General features: G+C 36.3%; 1 protein-coding gene across 4 annotated transcripts in view; it reads left to right on the top strand.

The window, feature by feature from the left end:
• The window catches only part of ATP8A1 (ATPase phospholipid transporting 8A1), a 233,808-nt gene that overhangs the window by 56,165 nt on the left and 154,425 nt on the right, over positions 1–23,218 (top strand). For 2 of the 4 annotated variants that reach the window (XM_047092413.1, XM_047092412.1), the window contains exons 6-10: positions 5,328–5,368; positions 11,405–11,478; positions 17,410–17,479; positions 18,541–18,668; positions 23,038–23,149. In XM_047092413.1, the coding sequence (XP_046948369.1) occupies positions 5,328–5,368; positions 11,405–11,478; positions 17,410–17,479; positions 18,541–18,668; positions 23,038–23,149 (425 nt within the window). Of the gene's footprint in view, positions 1–5,327; positions 5,369–11,404; positions 11,479–14,820; positions 14,895–17,409; positions 17,480–18,540; positions 18,669–23,037; positions 23,150–23,218 lie in introns of all 4 variants that reach the window. The other 2 variants (XM_047092415.1, XM_047092414.1) reach the window with 2 other exon arrangements.

Here is a 23,218-nt window from a genome sequence, read left to right as displayed (position 1 = left end):
TGTTAGTGCATCCAATGGTTACATAAACATTTCCAACTGCTCATGCTGGCTATATATATATAGTCCATACACTGGAATCATTTTAGGAACTTATAAAACTGAGAAGTCTATTTTAAGCAAGTGTTTAAATTTAGAGTTCATTGGCATCGTTTAATGTAGCTGTTTTTTATTGAGTTATAATTCACATAGCATAAATTTATTATTTCCAAGTATACATTGGTTTTTTCATGTATTTATAGTTATACACCATCACCACTGATTCCAGAATATTCTCATCACCCCAAAAAGAAACTCCATACATATAGGCATTAAATCCCCACTCCTCTCTTCCACAAGCCTCCAACATCCACTAATCTACATTCTGTATCTATGGATTTATCTATTCTTGACATTTTATACAAATCAGATCATACAATATGTGGCCTTTTATGTCTGGCTTCCATTTAGCATACTTCAGGATTCATTTTGCTGTAGCATGTATCAGCATTTCGTTCCTTTTTATGGCTCAATAATATTCCATCATGTGAATGTGCCCCATTTCATTCAACCATTCATTAATTTATGGGCATTTGGGTTGTTTCTACTTTTTGGGTATTATGAATGAATAATGCTACAATAAACATTTGTGTACAAGCTTTTATGTGAACATATGTTTTCAGTTCTCTTAGATACATACTTAGGTGTGGAATTTCTGAGTCATATGGTAGCTATGTGCTTAACTTTCTGAGGAATTACCAACTTGTTTTGTCATATAGCTCTTTTGTAAACATTGTGTATATGTTGTTTTTAACATGGGATTTACTGGGGAGGCAGGGTTGTATCTTTAGTAAATCTATGTAACTATTACTGAGGCTTCATATGGTCCCAAACACATTAGTGAATCCAGCTTTCCATCCAGCAAGTATTCACTGAGTGCCTTTGTATCACTCTTTTGTAACACGGGGTATTCAGCAGTGAACAGAATAGAAAATGTTCCCATTGTCACAGCTCTTACAGCCTTGGGCAGGAGATGGCCCTTACATAAATTGTCTCCCAACTAAATACATAGTAAAATTGCCTTAATACTCTGAAGGAAAAGTGCAGGAAGCTTATTTGGACTTGAGGGGAGTGGTAAAGGAGTGGGTGTCATGAAATGTCCCTTGAAAAGTTGTGTTAAAGCTGAGATCTGGAACTTATGTAGGTGTTACCTAGGTAAGGATGGAGGGAAGGAAGGTTCCAGTCACGGAAATGTGCAAAGGATTTGAGGCAGGAAACAGCATGTTGCTTTCACCACAGGGTATGAGGAGGGGCAGAGGGAGCTACGGGAGGTGGTGGTTGACTAGACAGGAGCTGTTAATCAGAGGCCTTCTAGATGTTTGGACTTGTTTTATGAACCAAGGGGAGCCAGTTGAAGAGTTTTGAGCAAGGGGTGACCTAATCGTTTATATGTATATTATGTATGTGTATTACATATATATTTATATGTATATTAAATATATGTAAATATATAATATGTATAAATATATAAATATATGTGTATATAAATATATAAAATATATAAATATATAATATATATAAATATATAAAGTATATAATATATAAATAACATAATATATAAAATATATACAAATATATATCGCTTATATATATAAATATATATATATTTGTATGTAAGGATATGTGGACTGATACATAATAATCCATAGTTGTACAAATATAGATAATCATTATATATAGTTATTATAGCTATGCTATAGACACTAAATTTGAAAGAGATCAAGAGTGAATGTGGGAAACTAATGGTGAGGCTAATGCAGACCTCTAGCTGGGGGCACATGATGGTTGCTTCAAGTAGGGGTGCTGGTGTTGGTGATGGTGGAGGAGATGCAGAATTGGAGATGCTCAAGACATAGAATCAACAGGAAATTTTTAGTAGTAAAACGTCTTCCTAATTTTCAGTGATTTTTTTTTTTATATAAGAGCAGAAGAGATTTTAAAAATAAAGAGATGAACAGTGAGGCATATGAGAACAATAAAACCACCTCAAACAACAATATAGCATCACTAATCAGAAGAATTTAAGTTTCTTAAAAGTATTGCTACAAAAACAGTGAGAAAACCTTATCTAAATTAATAAGTTAATTTAACAAAATTACAAGATAGCAAGGTCATTGTATGAAAGTTTAATTCATTTCTATAGACTACCAGTGACCAGTGGGAAATGAAGTAAATATACCATTTACAATATAAGAAAAAGTTATCAAATATCAATAGATAAATCTAATGAAAGACTCCTATACGGTAACCTACAAAAACAAATCTGAGAAAAATTAATGAAGATGTAAATAAATACAGAGATAGAGGTTGCCCAGGGATTGAAAGACTCAAGCCCCACATCAAAAATCTCAGGAGGGGGGCGCCTGGGTGGCGCAGTCGGTTAAGCGTCCGACTTCAGCCAGGTCACGATCTCGCGGTCCGTGGGTTCGAGCCCCGCATCAGGCTCTGGGCTGATGGCTCGGAGCCTGGAGCCTGTTTCCGATTCTGTGTCTCCCTCTCTCTCTGCCCCTCCCCCGTTCATGCTCTGTCTCTCTCTGTCCCAAAAATAAATAAACGTTGAAAAAAAAAATTTAACAAAAAAAAAAAAATCTCAGGAGGTATTGTTTTAAGAATTAATGATTTGATTCTAAAATTTATGTGGAAATGCAAAGGACGTAGAATAGCCAAAACTATATAAAAAAAGAACAAAATAGAAGATTTACTTAATGTCAAAACTTGCCATAAAGTTACAATAATCAAGATGCCATGTATTGCGAAGATATGCAAATTGATCAGTAAAATAAATACAGAGTCTAGAAATCTATCTAGTATAGCACCATGTTACTTTAATTAGGAAAATGTAAAATCTTTTTTTTTTTCAATTTTCACTTTAAGGAGAAATATATTTTTTTCTCCAGATTTTTATTTAAATTGCAGTTAGTTAACATACAGTATAATATTAGTTTCAGGTGTAGAATTTAATGATTCGTCACTTACAGATAGACAGAATCTCAGATACACACATACTGTATGAGTCCATGTATACGAAATGTAAGACTAATCTATGGTGACTAATTTATATTTGCCTCTAGAGATGGAGGGATGGATTGTAAAAGAGCGTGAGGGATCTTTCTGAAGTTTTATATGTTGTGATGAGTGGTAGATTCACAGGTGTTTACAGTTTTCAAAACTCATTGAACACTTAAGATCTGTACATTTTGTTATACCTCAGTTAATAAAAGAAAACCTCGTAGGCATGAGCCAGGCAGTTGCCCTAAATAAGGGAAGCAGGCTGGGTATGAGAACACAGGAAACCATGAATGCGGTGAGCCCCATGGAGAAAGGTGGCCACTGCTCTGTTCGAGGCTCAGGCGGGAATTGAGTGACCTTCTGAGCTTTCCAGATAAGCTGAAGTCTTCATTTTCATGCCAAATTTCAATTCTAGAAATATTGGGCACTGATTTTTTTTAAAAACCCAAGTACTGCAATTGGGGGAATATATGAGATAGATCAGAAGAAACTAAATGGCAGTAAAGGACTCTGGCTGCTGTTGAATAATATTTTTCTAATTTAAAATACTGCAAATTTGACCCCATTATGCAGTGTCAGTTAATCTTAGTTATAGTTGATTTGAGCAGCACTTGGCTGTCTTTGTTGAGAAGTGTACTTACTATATTGTAGCTACTGGATTAAGCCATTAAAAGGCAGAGCCCTCTCATTTATTCTTTATTCTTTGTAACAACTAATTGTGAGAAAGACACTGCTAAGCAGTGACAGACGACATCTGTACCCGTGGCCTTTTACTCTGTCTCATGCCCTGACCCTCTTGTACTCAGGGAACAGCATTAAGGAGCAGGTGTAGTCCTGGGATCAGTTTGATAAACTCTGCGGGCGTTAGAGTTTTGTATTAGAATGTAGTGATCACTTTTGGATGCCTGCGGTTCAGATCCTTGACCCATAACTGTACGATATTGTAAAAATTGGAACTTTAACTTGGTCATATAGTTATAGAAATTGTACTGGAAATATTTTAGTGTTAGCTCTTCAACGTGGAATTATTATTGTTTTAATTTAATGAAGTGGATTCACCAAAATGCACTGTAGGGTATTCATTGTTGGACTTATTCATTTCTTTAACAAACATTTGAGTGTCTTACTAGGAGTGCCGTGAGGTACCATGAGAAAATGAATAAGACACAGCCTTGTGTTCAGGGAATTTTGAAAAGCAAAAAAGATTGTATTTACATTAAACTAATTTATATCGTAATACTGACTGCAAGACCTGTTGGTATGTGACTAATGCTGTTTTTGCTGTTTAACATTTTGGAGGTTATTATCATTGTGATTTACCTCAGAGGGCTCAGGTTTCAACTTTCCTAACATCAAAAGAATCTGAATCTAAAGTTTTGTACCGATCAATTATTTCTCCTGCATATATTTACTGAGTAGCTCCTTTGCACCAGGGACTGTGCTGTTTCCAGGGAATATTATTAAATGGTGCAAATACTGGCTTTGCCCTCATGCAGTTTACTGTGGGGATAATTTGTTGACTGACCTTGACCTATTCCTTAAGTACTAAGTGCTGTACTTTCTACCTTGCATTATTATCTTTACTGTTTTTTTTTTTATTTTATCTTTTAGTGTCTATTGGTATATTCAATATTATGCCACAGACACATACTGGGGATGAAAAAAGATGTACTGAGCAATGTTACTGCTGTGAAGCAGTAATAAGACACTAAGAAAGTATCCCTCTATCATAATTTAGTAGTAGCCTCTTCTTTCATTTCTTCTCAGTAAACCAAATATGGAAACTTACGCAATTTTGCACTATTAGAAAACTAAAGGCGCAAATTCTTTATCTGTTTATGTGTTAAATTTTTACTAACCAATGTGAAATCTGTTTCTTCTGTGCCTGTAAACCCTTTCTTTTTTTTTTTTAAACATTGCTACTGTATGGCTTCTGAAATGCTCTTTTAGCTTGTCACTCCCTTTTCACATCATTTGTGTGGCTTTCTCCTCCAGCCGTGGCCTGTAATTCTTCTTTGTGCTCAAGAAAGCCCTTGAGCACCAGTGAGATTACCCTCTGCTAGTAATGTTTTATTGTGGGATCTAAAATGTGCATGGGTTGTTTTTTTAATTCTTTGCGTAATTTTATACCATCTTTGCTGTCATAATTAATTTTTAAATCTATAAAAATTGCTGCTGGCTCATTTTTTGAAGCTGTCCATTTAAAATGATCATTGCCTCAGAAGCAGGCTTTTAATAAGTAGTAAAAATGTTTCTAAAAATGTCACCTTTTCTTTTTCCAGTTTTGAGAAATGGTGCTTGGGAAATTGTGCACTGGGAAAAGGTATGCATTGATTTTTATTTTGTTCCAGAAGAAGCACATTGATGTGTACTCTAATAGATACAATTTTTGTGTGTGATGTAAACAAATGTCGTGAATTCTGATACGAAAACTGTTTAGTAATTAATGTTGTAAACATACATGGAGTCTTTAGTCACTCTCATTTAATTCTGAAATATGCTAGAAAGACTTGAAAAGTAATATTTGGAATTCTTTGTTTTTCATAGTATATTTTGAGTACTGTTTTTCATAGATTTCATTTAACCATGAACTGTTTTGTGTTGAAACTTTTTGCTTTAATCATCTACTGTCCAAGCAAAACTAAGAATTAGAGTTCCTTAAAAAAAAAAAAAAAAACAACTTACTAACCTAAACATCATTTTCTAATGAACTGGAAATCAATTCCATAGTCTCGAGAGGTTAACACGCTCACAGGACATGTAACATGGCAGTTAGTGAGTTGAGTCATCATTTAACATGTGTTATCTAAGTGCTTTTAAGACCTCAGTTTCAAAAGGTAAGCAATTGTTACTAGTTCTCCCTTAGTCCTGGAAGACCATTAACTCTAGTCTAACTAGAGTCTAACTCTATTCGCAGGCGAAGAACCTTTATAACTTGGTGAAAGACTTTTGGAGGCAAAGCCACTCTACCTGGGGGATTTTGTTCTCTGAGATTGCTAGGAACAGCTTAGGTGTCCCACTCAGCTGGTTACTTGCCTTCCAGTATTTCCCAGCAGCTTAAAGGCCATTCCCTTAATCCTGCCCTGTGATGTTCATAGTCACTTTGTGTCCCTGCAGGGAACAAATTCCCTCTCAGTTGACTGCATTTTTCTCATTTTAAATCAGTGGCCAAAATAAAGACTGACATCTCCCTTCCTGCATGTTTAAAAACTCACTACTCTCTCTGGTCTTTGGCATAAAAGTAACAAAGAGGAAAATACCTTGACTGTGCTTTCCTTAGTCCTGTCATAGTCACCGCTCAGAGAAGCACAATAAAAAAATGAAAAAGCTCAAAAAATTGCTTCAAAAGAAGTTTCCTTTTGCTCTTCTTTGGCACTTGTGGATTTAAACATTTTAGAAGATTGGTAGGATGTAATCAAGTATGACGAATTGAATTGTATTATAAATGTGTATCATTTACTAGGTTTGTCATAGTAATTAGCTTAGACACGTTTCTTAATAAATTGATATATCAGTTTCTTACCATCTAATCCAAAGTAAGCAGTCATAAAGTCAGGAGATAAGCATGCATGACTTTCCTCTAAAATTAGCCTATTACAATGTCTTATTTTACTGATGTCTTTTTTTTTTCCATTATTTCAAGATTGAATGAATTACTGTAACTCAGTTTTTCACAGACAAGAAATCAGCAGCCCATGATTACCCATAATGTTAGCATTCTTTGTTGTCTTGGAGATCAGTGCCACACCCTCCCTGCGCATCGCACTTAGAGAAGCAGAGGAATAAAATTTAAAGTGTTGCCAAAAGTTACCCAGCCAGCATGAACTGATGTTACTTAATAATTTGTATTAGATACTTAATTAACTAGAATTTTTAAAAGTTGGTTCAATGATGAATTCAAGATAAATACTCAAAAATTAACAGCATTTCTTTTGTTGTAGATATCAAATTAGAAAAATACAATGGAAGATCTCATTCCCAGTGGCATGTGAGATGCTTACAAATAAATTTAAGATATGTATATGACCTTTGTAAAGACAACATCAAAGCTTTTTAGGTGTTAAGGATTGACATAAATGGGCAATTATGTCAAATTCCTAGCAAAACCAAAAGTACCAGTTGTTCCAAAGTATTGGTGCAATATAATCCCAGGGAAATTATTACTTTTTCCTCAAGAGTTGACTAAATTATTCATCTTAATTTCAAAAAGAAACAGTCAAGAAAATAGAAGAATATTTTGGGAAAATGAGCTGTGTGCAAGGAGAGTAAAATGGAGAGCAGAAGTTATTAAGATAGTATGGTTCTGTTGCCAAAATAGGCATTGATAAATAGAGTAAAATAGACTAGAAGAAAAGGGACTAGGATGCCCTGAAATAAAGCCCATTTAATATTTAATAAAGAGGGCAAAGAATCATTGATAAAATAATTATTTAATAAATGATGTTGGAAATCACCAACTTGCAAGTTTCAAGAAATAATGTAGTTTATATCTAAGTCACATCCCATGCTAAAATAAATTCCAGCTGGCTTAAATGTTAAAATGTTGGTCTTGAAAAACATACAAATAGAATAAAGACTTTAAGAAATATTTGGAGAAGAGCAAGATCTCAAGCTGTCTGGAATTTGATCCTATAAATTTTTTTAAAAATGCACAGCAAAAGCCACTACAAATAATTAGGCACAATAGGGAAAAATAGTTGCACCAAATAGGACAAAAGATTGAAATTGTTATATAAATAGGAAATAAAAGTTGGCAATAAGCAAGAAGATCTGTAATAAGCAACCAGATTCAGTGTAATATCAACCTAGTTATGAAAGTTGCAAATTTAAGCAATATTGGTGTCTCATTTGCTATACTTCTACTTTACTTAAGATTTTTTGTTTTATGAAGTATTTCATTCACATACTATTGTGGATTAATAATTTAGGTCTTCATATTGAGAATCATAAAAAGGGGATTCTGGGAATTTAACCTGAGAAAATAATGATTAAGTAGAGGAAAAAACCTGTACATGCATAAAAATATTTATTGTAACATTTTTTATAACAATGAAAAGGTAGACTAATGTGGATATCCACCAGTAGGGAAAGTGTTTTTTAATTTTTTTTTAACCTTTATTTTTGAGAGACAGAGACAGAGAGTGATCAGGGAAGGGGCAGAGAGAGAGGGAGACACAGAATCCGAAGCAGGATCCAGGCTCTGATCTGTCAGCACAGAGCCCGACATGGGGCTCAAACCCACGAACTGTGAGATCATGACCTGAGCCAAAGTCAGACACCCAACTGACTGAGCCACCCAGGTGCCCTGGGAAAATGTTTTTTAAATTACAACATTCTACACTCTGCATATTTTGTGATAAGTAAAAGTTGTAATTTCAAATACTGTGGCATCATAGAAATATTTTATACCATTCATTCAGCAAATATTTATTGAGTGTATGTGCCAAGCAGTGAACAGCAAGCAAGACATATGAGGGTCCCTGTGTCATGAAATATAATCATAGGTGAGAAGAACAGAGGCATTTACGCTAAGATGTCAACTATGTGAAAATGGTTTATTGAACACTGAGCAGACAGGCAAGCAGCCTTGCTTGTTGGGTTAGCCAGGTTGTGGGACAAGTCTTCTCTTTAGCTTATGTTACATTTTGTGCAATTAAAAATAAAATCAATAAACTGAAACCAAGAGTGTGATCCTCATGCCAGGGTAATACAATAAGCATATTACCCTTAGCGGCGCTAATGGGGCTTTCTTTCAGGACTTGATTTCTTTGTTTTTCTAAATGTGTGGCTACTGCGGCTACCTTTTAATTGTCCTCAGAGGACCTGCAGTTTTGCACAGCATACGTCCAGTCATTCACAGATGGGCACACTTCAGCTCTCAGACATTAATAGTTCATCTCTCCAGTTTTGCCCTGAAGACTTTTCTCTGTTGCACAAAGTTAAACTGTCTGACTTCCAAAGCAAGTATTGCAGTGACAAAGCCCTATACAAGGCACTGCATCTCCACTCTTGACGTGTAAGCTACTGCCTTCCATGGCCCTGACCGCAAAGTCTAGTTCTTCAAATTGAGATGCAGCTGAAATTGTTCACAGGTTTTGGAGATAGTTGCAGGTGGAGAATTTAGGAGGGATCTTAGATTCAGCACATTCTCCTGGCTTTGTAGAGAAGTATGGAGTGGTGGGCTTTTTGCAGGTGTACAGGTCACTCCCTAAAGCTGCTTTAAGACATGAAGTTTCCAGCATGAAATGCTTTTGTTTGGATTTAGAATTTATGTCTCCAAAAATTCCTTAGTAAAAATATTAATATGCTGGGGTCTGTAATTGGACAAAGATTCTAAACCAGTCCATTACAGTTTGATAAACTTACTCTTTTACATAATCCTCAGTTGTAGGTATGAATGTCAGTGACTTGAGAAGGCTCAAGGTGATGGTCTAAAGCCCTGAATATTTCCTTAACATCAGTATTTGGGGAACTAAGTGCTTTGTCATGATGTTCCTCCACTGAGAACATGTGGTCAAGGAATTTGTACCAACTTGACTTTCTCTTCTGTCCATTAATCTTATGCACACACTAGGCTGGAAAGGGGGAATGCCACATTAGGAATGCAAAACCAAAAAAAGAAAGAGAGGTGCTTGGTCGTGTTTGAGAAGCGATCTAAAACAGGCATCATAAGGAGGGGGCAGGTAAGTTCCCTGCTGTCCTCATAGTACTGCAAGAACTGCTTTAGCTCTCGGTGGTGAGCCTTTGGTTTTCACAGGCCCCTGAGTAACTAACTACTTCATACCGTGTAAGGTGCTAATAGTTTCTTTCAGTCCTCAGTTGAATGACCACAAGCCTTGCTTTTGTCTTAACAATGAATAAAGATGTGGGAAAGCAGTGGGATCAGTAAGGGATTTTTGTAAGTCTGACTGTTAAACTCTTACACTATAATGTGGACAACTATTCGATTTTATGAAGCACATAGTCTGATTGGGTAGCAAACATTAACATGCAATAGGAGATTAAAGAACATTTAAATGGTAGCCTGGGTAACATTCTCTCCAAATGCCGTAGCTCCATTGACCTTATACTTCTTGATCTTGGGTGCTATCAGAGTACGATCACAACACATAACGGGCCTGTTTACACCTATGCTTGCTGGGGTTTTGTTACTTCCCCTTTTTTGAGGGTTGGTGTGTTTGATTCCAACGTCCCTGGAAATTTGTCCGTTTCCAATCATCCAGATTTCAGCTAAAATCTCCCTTGAATCGGAGCTTCCCTACCTGGATAGCCAACATACATACCATACACGAGAAGACCCCCTCCAACCTTGCCTAACTTCCTCCCCCGGCATATAAAGTAACCACAGTGGTCTGACTCTGCAATAATTTCTTATTGTGATTCCTACTGAGGACACAATTCTCTCCTCCCCCCATCCAATAAAGTGTTATTTCAGGGTTCAAGAAAAAGTTGAGAGAGGAAAGAACAAAAAGGCTTTAACAATAACAAAAAAAGACTTTTCTTCTCTTGATTAAGTATTGAAGCTTATTTGGAGGTTTATTTGGCTCCTAACAGGGCACTTTTGTGATCTAATGAGAGTGGTTATCAGTGTAACTTGGTCCAGTTGTGACTTAGTTGGAGTCCTAATGTTTGCTCAAAACTCTATGACACTATATCACTTAAATCACCTCTAGAAAGTTTCTGGGCTTATTATATCTTTAATGTGTCTTTAGGACATGTTCACAAAAATGCTACTGGGTAGAAAAGCCAGGAAGATATTAAGCTGTTTTTTTTTTAATTTAAAATACAACATAGATTTACTATATTTACTTACGCAAAATCAAGCTTTGCAGCCAAGTCAGATAAGGGTTTGAGTCTAACCTCTTCCTCTCACTGTGATCTTAGGGAAATAACTTAGAAGCTAATAAGACTCTCTTTTTTTCCCTCTCTAAACTGTAAATTATAATCAAAACCTATTTTATAAGACCATCATGAGGAATAATGATCATACATATGGTAGGTAGCTTTTCCAGTTGCACTGAGATTTCCTTAAGCAGGGTAAAGATCACCTTTGGTAAATTCCTCCTTTTTATTTTTATGTCATAGAGAATGTGAGAAGTTGAGATGTCAGTGGATAAAATGGATGGATTTATTAAGCTAAGCCCTGTAGTTGGAAAAAAAAGATACAGTGTTCATATTTTAAAGGACTGTCCCATCCTTGGACTCACTCCTAGATCATTTTATGCCATTTTGTGAAGATAAGTGGTTCTTGTTTGCCAGTAACCATTTTTTACTGTGTTCTATGCTTAAATACAGTGGGTTGTATATTTGTAACTATATTTCAATGCAGATAATTAACCAATTCCCAGTTTTCTTTCAGGTAAATGTTGGAGATATAGTTATAATAAAAGGCAAAGAGTATATACCTGCTGACACTGTACTTCTCTCATCAAGGTAGAGATTACCTACTGATGCTCAAACAGTGTAGAGGATGGTTTCTCTACCCTGCATTGACCTTGTGATTTCTCCAAGGAAATAAGGAATAAACGAAGAATTTCAAACCTCTCTAATGATTTTGAATTAAACATTAAAAAATTGATTGGACTTAATGGACTCTTTCTTATTTGCCATAAAGAATAAGTGATAGGTACTATCCTGTGTAATTCAAAAGTTATCATTACAATTAGAAGTCTGCTCTCTCTCTGGCTACATCCAGATCCTTGTGTGTGGACCACTAACTCATGAGATTTCCTGTTGTTTATTTTATATCATACATGGATGGGGTTCTATTGATTTTTATCTTGCAGTCCTTGTTCATGATAAATTCTTCTATGATGCATTAATATATCCCTCCAAACTTTCTTGATCTTTATGGGACATTAGTGCAAGAAAATGGATGAATGATTTCTTTTTTGTCGTCATACCTTTTGAAACGCCATACTCTTCCAACATCAACAACAACAAAAATTGAAGTATTTTGCTCTTTTAAATTCTTTCCATGACTGAATTTAGATAATTTTTGTTTTATTCATATTTAAGACAGTCATGAATTAGTATTCAGAACATATGGCACCGTTACCTTTTAAAGAATGCGGTTTTGAAATGGTTTGGGGTTTAAAAACTGTAAAACTGGTCCTAATATAAATTAAGAAAAATGTTTTTTAATATCTTAGAGGTTGTTTATCATCATTTCCTTGGACAGTTTTATTTGTAAAATCCACATATAAATATGGACAGTGTCCTTTTTTCAAAATCTATTTAATCAGGTCATTATTTAAAGTGATTGGATTTATAACAAGTTAGTGACACTTAACCGAGCAAAAAGTTCTCCAGATATTTATAGAAATAAGTCTATGAGTAGTTGAAGTACTGTAGGTAGTTGTACTTTCATACTTTATAGCTGGGAGATTTTTGTGTCACCTATAGATTTTATTTCCGGAAAAATTAAAATTAATGGGTTTCTAAGTCAGCCTTTTTGTTACTAATTTTCTTTGCTCATAGCTTTAATTAGGGTCGGTTTCTAAAACTGAAGTAGAGGTACTGGTCCACATGTGGCTGTGTGAGAATGAGTTTAACGGTTGAGCTTGCTGTCACTGCCTCAACATACCAGATGGCATCAGGTACTAGAGAACACTGTGCCTAGGAGACAGGAAATCAGGATTCTTACCCTGGCTTGGTGATTTTGAACAAAAGACTTCATCTCCCAGGCCTTGATTTCACATCTTTTAAAGTGAGGAAGAGGGAGGAGATGACGAAACTCTGATATTCCCTGATTCTCCTTCTTCTTTAGATTCAGTAAGTTTTTATTTATTTAAGTTGTAAGAATGCCTAGCCAACAGAACAATGGGCACTCGGTGGTACTAAATAAAAGTTTGATAAATGTAGTGGATGACTGACCGTCTAAATGGTCAAAGTTCAAAGTGATAATACAGCATTCCAGCAATTTAAGAAAGTAATCATGTTTTCCTGATTACGCCTATCAGAGAGACATAATTTATCATAGAGAATATCATGTATGTGTACCATTAATTACACTTTTTATTTTTTGTATGCTCCAAAGCATGAAGATACTTGACTATATTGCCCTGACTTTATACATAATTTTGAATTGAAAGTTTTAAAAAATACTTTTCATCAGCCTCTATCCACCCCCAGAAACTCCCAGAAAGCTCTGTGCTCATATTTTTTTAAAGTTTGGAGCATTTTTACAGGAGTTATTTCCTCAACGTTAAAAACACTCACTGGTGGCTCACAGATACTGTAGTATAAGTATAGATACGGTAGATGGAAATAGTTTCTATCTTTTTTTTTTTTTTTTTAAGATATTTAAGTAATCTCTACACCCAACATAGGGCTCAAACTCACAACCCCAGGATCAAGTCTCATATTTCACCAACTAAGCCAGCCAGGTTCCCCAATAGTTTCTATATCTTACTATAGCAGCCACAGAGATTAACTTCCTCCAAAGATTATTATTACTTCTTAAAAGATTGTGTGACTCATTGCATTTAGTTATTTAGTAGGACTCAAAGTATAAAGCCTCTTCCATTATGTATTTATATCCCAGTGGCAAAGTGCCACCTTTCAGGGTTGTTTTTTCTCAAAAAGTTTTGCACTACTCTTGTGAATGTACGTTAATCTTAACAAATAGGTAGAAGTTTGTGTCCTCATTTAACAGAAAGCGTAACTTTGACTTCAAGTCTTATTTTTTGCTATTTAACTTTAACGACTAAATCAAGGTGGGAATATTTAATCCCTAATTAATCTGATCCCTTCATTATGCCACACTGTCCACTATCAGAATAAGGACATGGTGATTCTCACCTGCAGATGAGCATTATTTAACAGTAAACATAAACAACAGTTTGTAACAGTTTAATTTCCAAATATTTTCAATTATTAATTACTAATAGTGCACCCTTTCTGAGGTAGTTTGAAAATAAAGCATGAACATTGTTGAAAGTTACTGTGTTTCATTGATTTTTCACTTCCATTTGAAGAAACAAGTTTTAGTTTATAACAAATACATATAGAAGTTTAGAAAGTAAAATATAGAGTAAAATAACTCAAGCTGTTCATTCAAGTCTACACAGGTTCCTGGCATGTCTATTTCATACCCTCTCTGAAAAACTTCTCCTGGGTTCAAAGGCTTATTACCCTTTTAAGACAATGCATCACCAAGACTTAATGAATTATTGAACAACTCAAAAGGCTGCGATTATGCCTTCTAACTTCCTAAAACCCATGTCTTTACAGCTTTGCATTAAAGGTAATGATATGTATGCAGTTAACTTTCAAAATGTTTCGGAATCAGAAAATTTCTAATACTTTTTTTTTTAAGTGTATTGGGGATGGTGGTGGAGAGGACTAATATACTTGGTTTTTCAAAGAATTGTTCCCACAGTTCTTTCCTTCTTGGGTAGGAGTGGTCATACACTAGATGGCGTGAGAGTGAGGAATTGGAGAAAGGAAAATCTGTAAGATAAAGTAACTATATAAAATTTTGTTTTTGAGAAGACAGTCTTGTGAATAAACTTTAAAGAAGGAGCAAAAGTTTCCACATTTGAAAATTGGGCTTCAAATTGAGTAATCCTTTAATATTTCACATTTTCTTGTGCCTTTAGACCTGATCAAAATAAATTTTGAAAAAATGGACATTAGACATTTTTATTAACATGTATTATTTTCTATAATAATTTCAAACTTTCTGTCTCTTTTGTCCATTTGTTTGGTTCTTCTTTTTTCTGTTTTTCATTTTTTTTTTCCGTTTCAATTATTTTAAACTGGGACCTGTAGGTGGCAGTAGGGGAAATAGTGAAAGTGACCAATGGGGAACATCTCCCAGCAGATCTCATCAGCCTGTCCTCAAGGTTAGAACCACTGAGTCGTACAGGATGTGTGTATGTGGATCCTCACCCTACAGCAGAGAACAATTACACCCAAAGATGGTTGAGTTCTATGTCTCTTCCTGTAAAACACAAAAATTTTTATACTTCTTGGAGATAGACATTTCACAAATGTTTTAAAGGCCTTTTATGAATGCAACATTGGATGCTGTTTGTCCCTCAGGTGGGAAGATTCAGCTCCTATTGTTCTCAATAGGAGTTCATGAGGCATGCCAGTAAAGGTAGATTTTAATTTCCTGTGCATCATTAATATATATCCATATTTAACAACATGCCTAAATACCGAGGCTGAATTTAATACCTCTCCAGGATACTGTTTTGAACAGTGTTAAGCTTTTCATGAAATGAAGTCATTGAAATTTTGCCTTATTCTTATATTTGAAACTTACTGTGAGTTCTGTAGAATCCCTTCAGCAATTATGACTATAATTTGGGCTTGTATAGGGTTTACAGAGGACCCCCTGCACAAAGCTGGATGTTGTACATTTTGTACCGCATGCTTTGGGATCAGTTTTTATCCCACTTGTTACTAGTGGCAAAGTGCATGTTCCCATGGTAAAGTTCAGCCGTCTACCAGTGTCTGTATTGTGATATGCATCTTGTTTCATCTTTCCACTTACTAATCAAAAAGCCTGCTTTGCCTCTCTGACTGTAGCTTGCGTTTGGATGTCACCATAATTTGCTGAAATATTTATTATGTAGCATGATCCCTTATGTAAAACTTCTTGCTGCTTTTTCATAACACTATTAAGAACTGCTTCAGTAACAGCTGTCTTAAGGGATTAAGAATGTTCTGAATTCGGATGCATATTTTATTTGCTCCACTTCAAATAGAAGTCAGCCGTTTAACTTTTTAACTTCCTAGCCATGTAAAGTCCTAGAAAAATTGCTTTGTGAAAAAAAAAGATAGAATGGTAGTCTCATTTTAATGTGAGAATGGCCTTGGACATATTGATCAGTAATATTTTAATGCATTTTACTGGCAAAGTATGGAATCTGCATTGTTCACCTAACATCTGTCACCATGCTTCTATATTGTGGGAAGATATGTTTTAAAATTTCATAAACCATTTATGTTTCAAATGTATATATAAGTTACAAATTAGCAGTTACTAGAGCCAAGTTAAATGTTGGATAGATGATATGTTGAATATAATAGAGCGAAAATATAAATACTGAAAAATTTCTCCAGTTGGGAAAAAAATATAAGCCTTTATGGGAGAAAAAAAAATCCACTGAGTGAATTGAAGAACTTGCAAAGTTACATTAAAATGAATCTGTAAAATATTTGATCATGGACCGTATGTTTCAGCAATTTTCACAAATCTCCAGGCCACAAAACTAAGTAAGCTACCTGCCCATTTCTGAAACTTGAAATAATGTGTTTTGCACATGTACAAATTGGAAGTTGATTAGAAGATCCAGGTATTTGTAACTGACAAACTTTTTCCATTCTAACTTTGAATACATATGCTTATCAGAGATTACATTTATACTTCCATGATGTTACTAAGGCTTATTGTATAACCAAGTGCTAATGAGATTGATTTAACTTCAGAACGTTTTTCCTTACACTTGAGGATACAATTAGATGACAGACTCACCTGTCTGTACTTGCTGGGCACATAAAGTCACATTGTGAAGGGAAAGGATATACACAGTCCAGGATGTAGTACCTGTGATAATGCTGGAGAATGTGCATCCCTTCTGCCAGCCACCACTCACTAAACTTTTCCAAACACATTCTGGTGGGGACCCATGAAATGGACCTCCTAGGTTCAGGTCAAGGAGCAATATGGCCAAGTTGGCTGGTTTTAGTTTTAGCTTTTTCTGCCACAAGAATCTCTGAAATAACCTTAAGAAAGAGAACAGGAGCAGAAAAAAACAAAAACAGAAGTATGTATCTAAAGTATATAGCTACTTCCATTGTAAAATCTCACACAGTTTTTAAAAGTAGCTTTAAAATTTAAATATTATGGTTCATATGATCCTGTTCATCTTAAAAGGTAGTCACTGAAAGTTTATAGAAGCAGCAATCTGGAATTTTCTAATCACTTTCCTTAACCAATTTATACATGGGCTACAAGCATGAAATCTCACTTGATATTTTTGAGCTAAAGATAAATCTGGACACAAAACTGCTTTTACATTTCAGATACAGTCTGTGTCGTGTCGTTATGGATGAGCAATTTAAGTATCACATGACAAATCTAATCATCCACATTAGCTTGAAGATCAGTACTGATTGGCATCAGGAAATTGCTTTGTGGTCGTTCTAGCTGAAAAGCTGATCCATGAGTTGTGACGCATGGGTTCTGCCTCCCAGCATTTAGCACTTAGAATGGAAATCATCATGAAACTAGACGACTAAAGCTTTGTTTAAAACAAAAGGCTTCAGTGAGTCTAAGCATTTAAATAAGTTATTATTTTGCTTTTCTTCCCCCACTAAATCTCTCTGCTTTTCAATTTTAAATAACAGTGAACCCCAGGCCATGTGCTACATTGAAACATCCAACTTAGATGGTGAAACAAACTTGAAAATTAGACAGGTAAGATCTAATACAGGTTTATGTAATTTTTACTGATTTATTACACGGAATCAAGAGCTTTATTTCTGGTGTTGTCTTGAATTGAAGTGACTATCTAATTGCAAATACTTTCTTGCTGAGCCACTATGAAGAGGTGTCTTTGACTGAGATGAAGACTCAGATTTACTTGCCTGATTAAATATAGTCCATCACACAGATATAATTTGTAACATTTTTAATATTTCATGTAATAGCCAACAGCCCGATGATGATAATTTTAGTAGTTCTAAGTACTTTGACATGTGTTCGCGTATTTAATCGTCCCCATTCGCCTGGCCCAAATTATTATTTGGCTTTGCTGTATCGAAAAGGCATAGTTTCCATTGCTGTTCTAAAAGTCTCACTAATCTCAGGGAATAGTTAGGATTTCTGTATTTGCTTCTCATACCATCTCCGATAGAAAGCAACGGTCTTTTTGAGGAGGAGACTTTTAAAAATGTATTCTCTGGGGTTCTAGGGGGATGATGGAAATGACAAGTGAGAAGTTTGGGATGTGATGGAAGTAGGTCATCAGGGCACCTGAACTCAGAGTGCCCCAGGAAGCGGGGTCCTGTTCACTGCCAGCCAGTAGAAGTTAGTTGGCCAGAGGGAGGAACTATTTTTGAGTTTTCCTTCTCAGTGGACTAACAGAAAAGAAATGTAACGATTCTCTTTGGACATAGTTCTATTTATTTTGCATTCTCTTTTTGAGATTCAGCAGGCAGACTGTGTAATTCTAAATATTAATTTTATTTTTGGAAACACACAGTTCTTTGAGGACTTCAAAATATCTTTGCAGTCAAGTTAATAGTCTCAAGTATGTTTTAGATCTTTCACAAAAGCTACCCTATTCTTGTGTTCAAGTAGAGAGGAAGGTGACCCTTAATTATGATTTGACAAACAGTATTGTGTAAGGGAGGAGACTTGCTTATAAAATAGTGGGACCTCTTAGATCCTAAGACTGAGATGAATTCAGAATCCCCCTCCTCCTGCACACAATGCAATTAATATACTCTTTTGCTTTTTAAAAAATTTCTAAACAGGGCTTACCAGCAACATCAGATATAAAAGACATTGACAGTTTGATGAGAATTTCTGGCAGAATCGAGTGTGAAAGTCCAAACAGACATCTGTACGATTTTGTTGGAAACATAAGGCTTGATGGACATAGGTATGTAAAATTGGTCTTTATAAGAACCCAGAATTCAGGGGTGCCTGGGTGGCTCAGTCAGTTAAGCATCCAACTTCGGCTCAGGTCGTGATCTCACAGTTCCTGGGTTCAAGCTCCACGTCAGGCTCTGTGCTGACAGCTCAGAGCCTGGATCCTGCTTCAGATTCTGTGTTTCCCTCTCTCTCTGCCCCTCCCCTGCTCATGCTCTGTGTCTCCCTCTCTCAAAAATAAACAGAAAAAACAAAACAAAACAAAAAACAGAATTCACTGCGTCTCAGTGTATTGCCGAGTGTTTTCCAAGCCTGGGTGCATATTATTTTCTCATGCTCTAAGTTTGAACACTCAGAACCTCTTAAGTATTTCTGTGTTACTTCTACCAAGAGTCTTTTTGCAGAAATGTTAGCTCTTAACTCCATGCATATGGTACAACTGAAGACTTCCTCAAGATGACAATTGGATATTTTCAGGGATATGCCAGGCTTGTGGCACATTAATTAGTGGCATATTCTTTGGCCAGAATACTTATGTCATAGGCCTATCTGCAATCTCCATGGCTTGGGTCCTTTCCTGTGATCTCTAGGTGCCTCAAAGATTTCAGATTCTACCCGCAAGGAGTTGACTGTACTGGATAATTTCTTGTCTTTCTTGTCTTCTCTGTATAATTCCATATGCTCTTTTCTAGGCCGTGTTATCATCTACAGTTATCTTTACTGTTACATCCTTTCTACCCTTCATACCTTCCCACTTCTCTTTCCTGTCTCTCTCTTCATAGATTCAACTGGTATTTCTCAAGCCCCCAGTGAGCTAGGTAGGCTAAGTACAGAGATGGAACAGGAGACTGCAGTGAACAAAAGAGATAAATATGCCCGCCCTTGTGAGCTTACTTTCTTGCAGTAAGGAAAGGGCAAATAGACAACAAATGATAAATAAGAAAATTCTGTTCTAGGTTAGAAAGTGATAAATGCTTTGAAAAAAAAAAAATAGCCCAGGACAAGGCAGATTGGGTGTCCTTGAGAGCAAATCACTTTTGAGTTAGAATGGTTGTAGTAAGCCTCATTCATCAGGTAACATTTGAGGCCTGTGAGTAGGAGGAGAGTAAGTTAGCCATTTATACGTATGGAGGGAGAGAATTCCAGACAGAAGGAATAGTCAGCGCAAATTATTAGTTGTATTTATTGCATCATTTTAAAGTGGGAATGTGCCTGGAGTAGGTATGAAATTTCAGGGAGGACAGCGTGGTTGAAGTAGAGTTACCAAGAAAGAGTAATAAAAGAAGGGTAGAGGAATAAGAGGAAGCCAGACCATGCAAGGCTTTGAAGGCTATTGTAGAGTGTTACTCTGAGTGAAATGGTGATCCATTGGAGGGTTTTTAGAGGGGATATCAGCGGTTCGGTTTGGGGCCAAATAAGTTTGTCAGGGAGGCAAATGAATATATAAGCCTAGAGCTTGGGATAGAAGTCTGGGTCATGAGATAAATTTGGGAATAGTTGGCATAGATAATTAAAGCCATGGAAGTGGAAGAAATCACTGAAGGGGAAAGGGTGTGGAGAGAAAGGTGAGGAGTCCCAAGGACTATCCTAAGACTGCAACATTAAGGTTGGGAAAACGGAGAGACCAGCCAAAGAAACCAAAATCAGGTTGATAGGAAGAAAGCCGAGATGGAGTGAGGAAAGTCTACCAAGGCAAAGGGAGTGACAGACATGGGTCAGATGTTGCTGTTGGTCAAGCACAATGAGGCTGAGAATTAACAGTTCCGTTTAGCAAGTCGATATCCTTGAGCTTGGTTAGAGCAGGCAGAGCCTGATGAAGTGAGTCTGAGATAGTGGAAGAAGAGGAGTTGAAAATACCAAGTGTAGACAGCCTTTTCAAGGAGCTTTGTTAGAAAAGGGAGCAGAAATGGAGCAGAACCTGGCAAGGAAGGGTAGGGTCTCTCCCATCTGCCACTTCTTCCTCTTGCCCTCGCTTTCCTTCTCCTCTGTCTCCTCTACCCCCAGGTATAGGTAGTGGCCAGCTAAATGCACTAGTCATTCCACCAGCCTGAGAGATTATCAGTGCCTTCATTATTTTATAATTGCATTATTACAGTGTTTGAATTCTAAAGAACATGTAAGATATACCCTAAACTGTCATCCTCATTCAGATCCACCAAAAGCTTTCCTGTAATTCATGAATTATATATTGTTCTAAAATTTGCACAGAGTGACCTCACAGAGTGAACATATGGTTATAGACTAATAATAGAGTTGGCCACTTATATAAGTAATGTTTCTGTAGTCTGACATTCCTAACTGGCCAACTTCCATTTGTTATCAGTTCCCCATGAAATCAATGCCAAGCAAATCAATGCAGTGAAAGAGAAACTATATGATAGTGCCAAGACTTAGGGTAAGGTAGAATTTATACAATAAGCTTTAATATATATGAAAGGTGGAAACAGATTTTCAATACCTTCGTATTGTGGCACATTTGACTTTTACAGTGATTACCCAGAGCTCTTGGAGCCCCTTTATTTGGAACATGTGTACTTTGATTCCATTATTAAGGATGAGGGTTAGGCCAGAAGCTTTGGAATTCCACCTCTGATGAAATGTAGTAATAACTAACTTATGTTGAATCTTCATAATTGAAAAGGAGTATTTTTGTTCATTTTTGAAGAGTTTGTACCTAATTCCAATCAATCCATACCACAAATGCCAAGGTGACAGTTGTCCTATTGTACCTCATTGTATATGTGAGGAATGGTTGGCACTTACGTGCTTCAAGTATAGGCTAGCAGCTTCCCAAGAATTTCTTGGAAACGTGCTTTAGGCCTAAGGTCCCCTCCCAACTCTGAAACATCTTGAGACATATACACAAAGGGTTCCCTTCCAGCTGGGTCTGAAAAGCATGCTGTTTACAGAAAGAATGAGAATTATAGATACTGTAGTCTTTTTCTAAATTGGCATACACCGTTTCTTTTTTTTTTTTAATTTTTTTTCAACGTTTTTTATTTATTTTTTGGGACAGAGAGAGACAGAGCATGAACGGGGGAGGGGCAGAGAGAGAGGGAGACACAGAATCGGAAACAGGCTCCAGGCTCCGAGCCATCAGCCCAGAGCCTGACGCGGGGCTCGAACTCACAGACCGCGAGATCGTGACCTGGCTGAAGTCGGACGCTTAACCGACTGCGCCACCCAGGCGCCCGGCATACACCGTTTCTTAAAGGCTTACTTAAGTAGAGGCCTTCAGGTGCTGTTATGACCTGAACTGATGTCACCTGAGCCAGTGATCGTTGGGTAGTTCTTGAAAGAAGGTCTAAGGCCCAAGCTGCTACTAGCTTTAGCCACCTAACAGACCATGAAAGCCCACCAGGAATGCAAGACTCAACCTCACTTTGCCCTCTGCTGGCAAAGAAGTTCTGTAAGAAGTTCTGGGTTCTCCGGAGACTTTACTTGGACCAACTGTTGCCTTCTTTTTCCAGGTTGTTTTTTTTTAATGTATTTTTCTTTATATTTGACATTTCTTTCTTGCTTTTTTTCCTAAAATGAAGACCTAGTGATAGAAATCCTTAAGCCATTACATTTTGTGTAGTACATCTCCATCAAGAATCCCACTATATCTCTGATAGCTTGTACCTCTCTGTGTAAGGTTGTGTCAACCAACAACTTACCAGTGTGGATAGTTTTACAAAGAACTTGCAAAAGACTCAAGTTGGCCTTTATTCATGAAAAATGTGTTTTAAATTAGATGGAATAGATATCTTCAATTTGCTGTCATTTCAGAGGAATGTTTTAAAACATTAGATGCTTACCATTTATTGGAAACTTATTCATAGTTCTTAGATAATTGATATTCGAATATGATAAATTATCCTAGAGATTTTAAATACAGGGACTTAACCTCTGCAGGGCAGGGGTGGCAATGCAAGTGGATGATGAGATCTATGTATTTACCTTGCCTTGTATATTATTTGGACTTTTATTATGCACAAAGCTGTTTTTAATTAGGTGTGGGAGGGGAGCAGATCCCCTAACCTCACCACTTCCAAACATCTTAGAAACCTAAACAGACTTACTAAATCAGGAAGAGTCTAAAATAGGTTTGAAAATTAACCTCTGAGTTCTAAAATACTGCCTACTGTCTTGGATAATGAAGTTGTAGGAAATGGCTGGTTTGGTGCTAAGGAGAAGCAACTGGAATGCTTCCTTCCAGCTGTCCTTGGGTAAGAAAATTATTCTTACTGGTAGGAAAATTACTTCTTTTCTAAAAATAAAGTGAATGTGAGAAGGGTTATTTTAATAACAGAACCTTTGTTGGAACTATGTAATAACTATAGAATTCTTAAGCATTTTAGAAAGTGTTTCTAATGTCACAACATGATCTGTCCTAGCACTGTCCCCCTGGGAGCAGATCAGATTCTTCTTCGAGGCGCCCAGTTGAGAAACACACAGTGGGTTCATGGAATAGTTGTCTACACCGGACATGATACCAAGCTGATGCAGGTAGGATTCTTATCTATGAAAACTTTTTGGACCTATTCTCTTGAAAAATGTGCTATTTGTAGCTCTCTA

This window comes from Lynx rufus, unplaced genomic scaffold (assembly GCF_022079265.1).
Source record: "Lynx rufus isolate CCGP_SWC_20201006 ecotype Redwood Valley unplaced genomic scaffold, mLynRuf1.p SCAF_3, whole genome shotgun sequence".
In the NCBI taxonomy this organism is placed as follows: Eukaryota; Metazoa; Chordata; class Mammalia; order Carnivora; family Felidae; genus Lynx; species Lynx rufus.
This window is presented reverse-complemented; position numbering and strand designations above follow the sequence as displayed.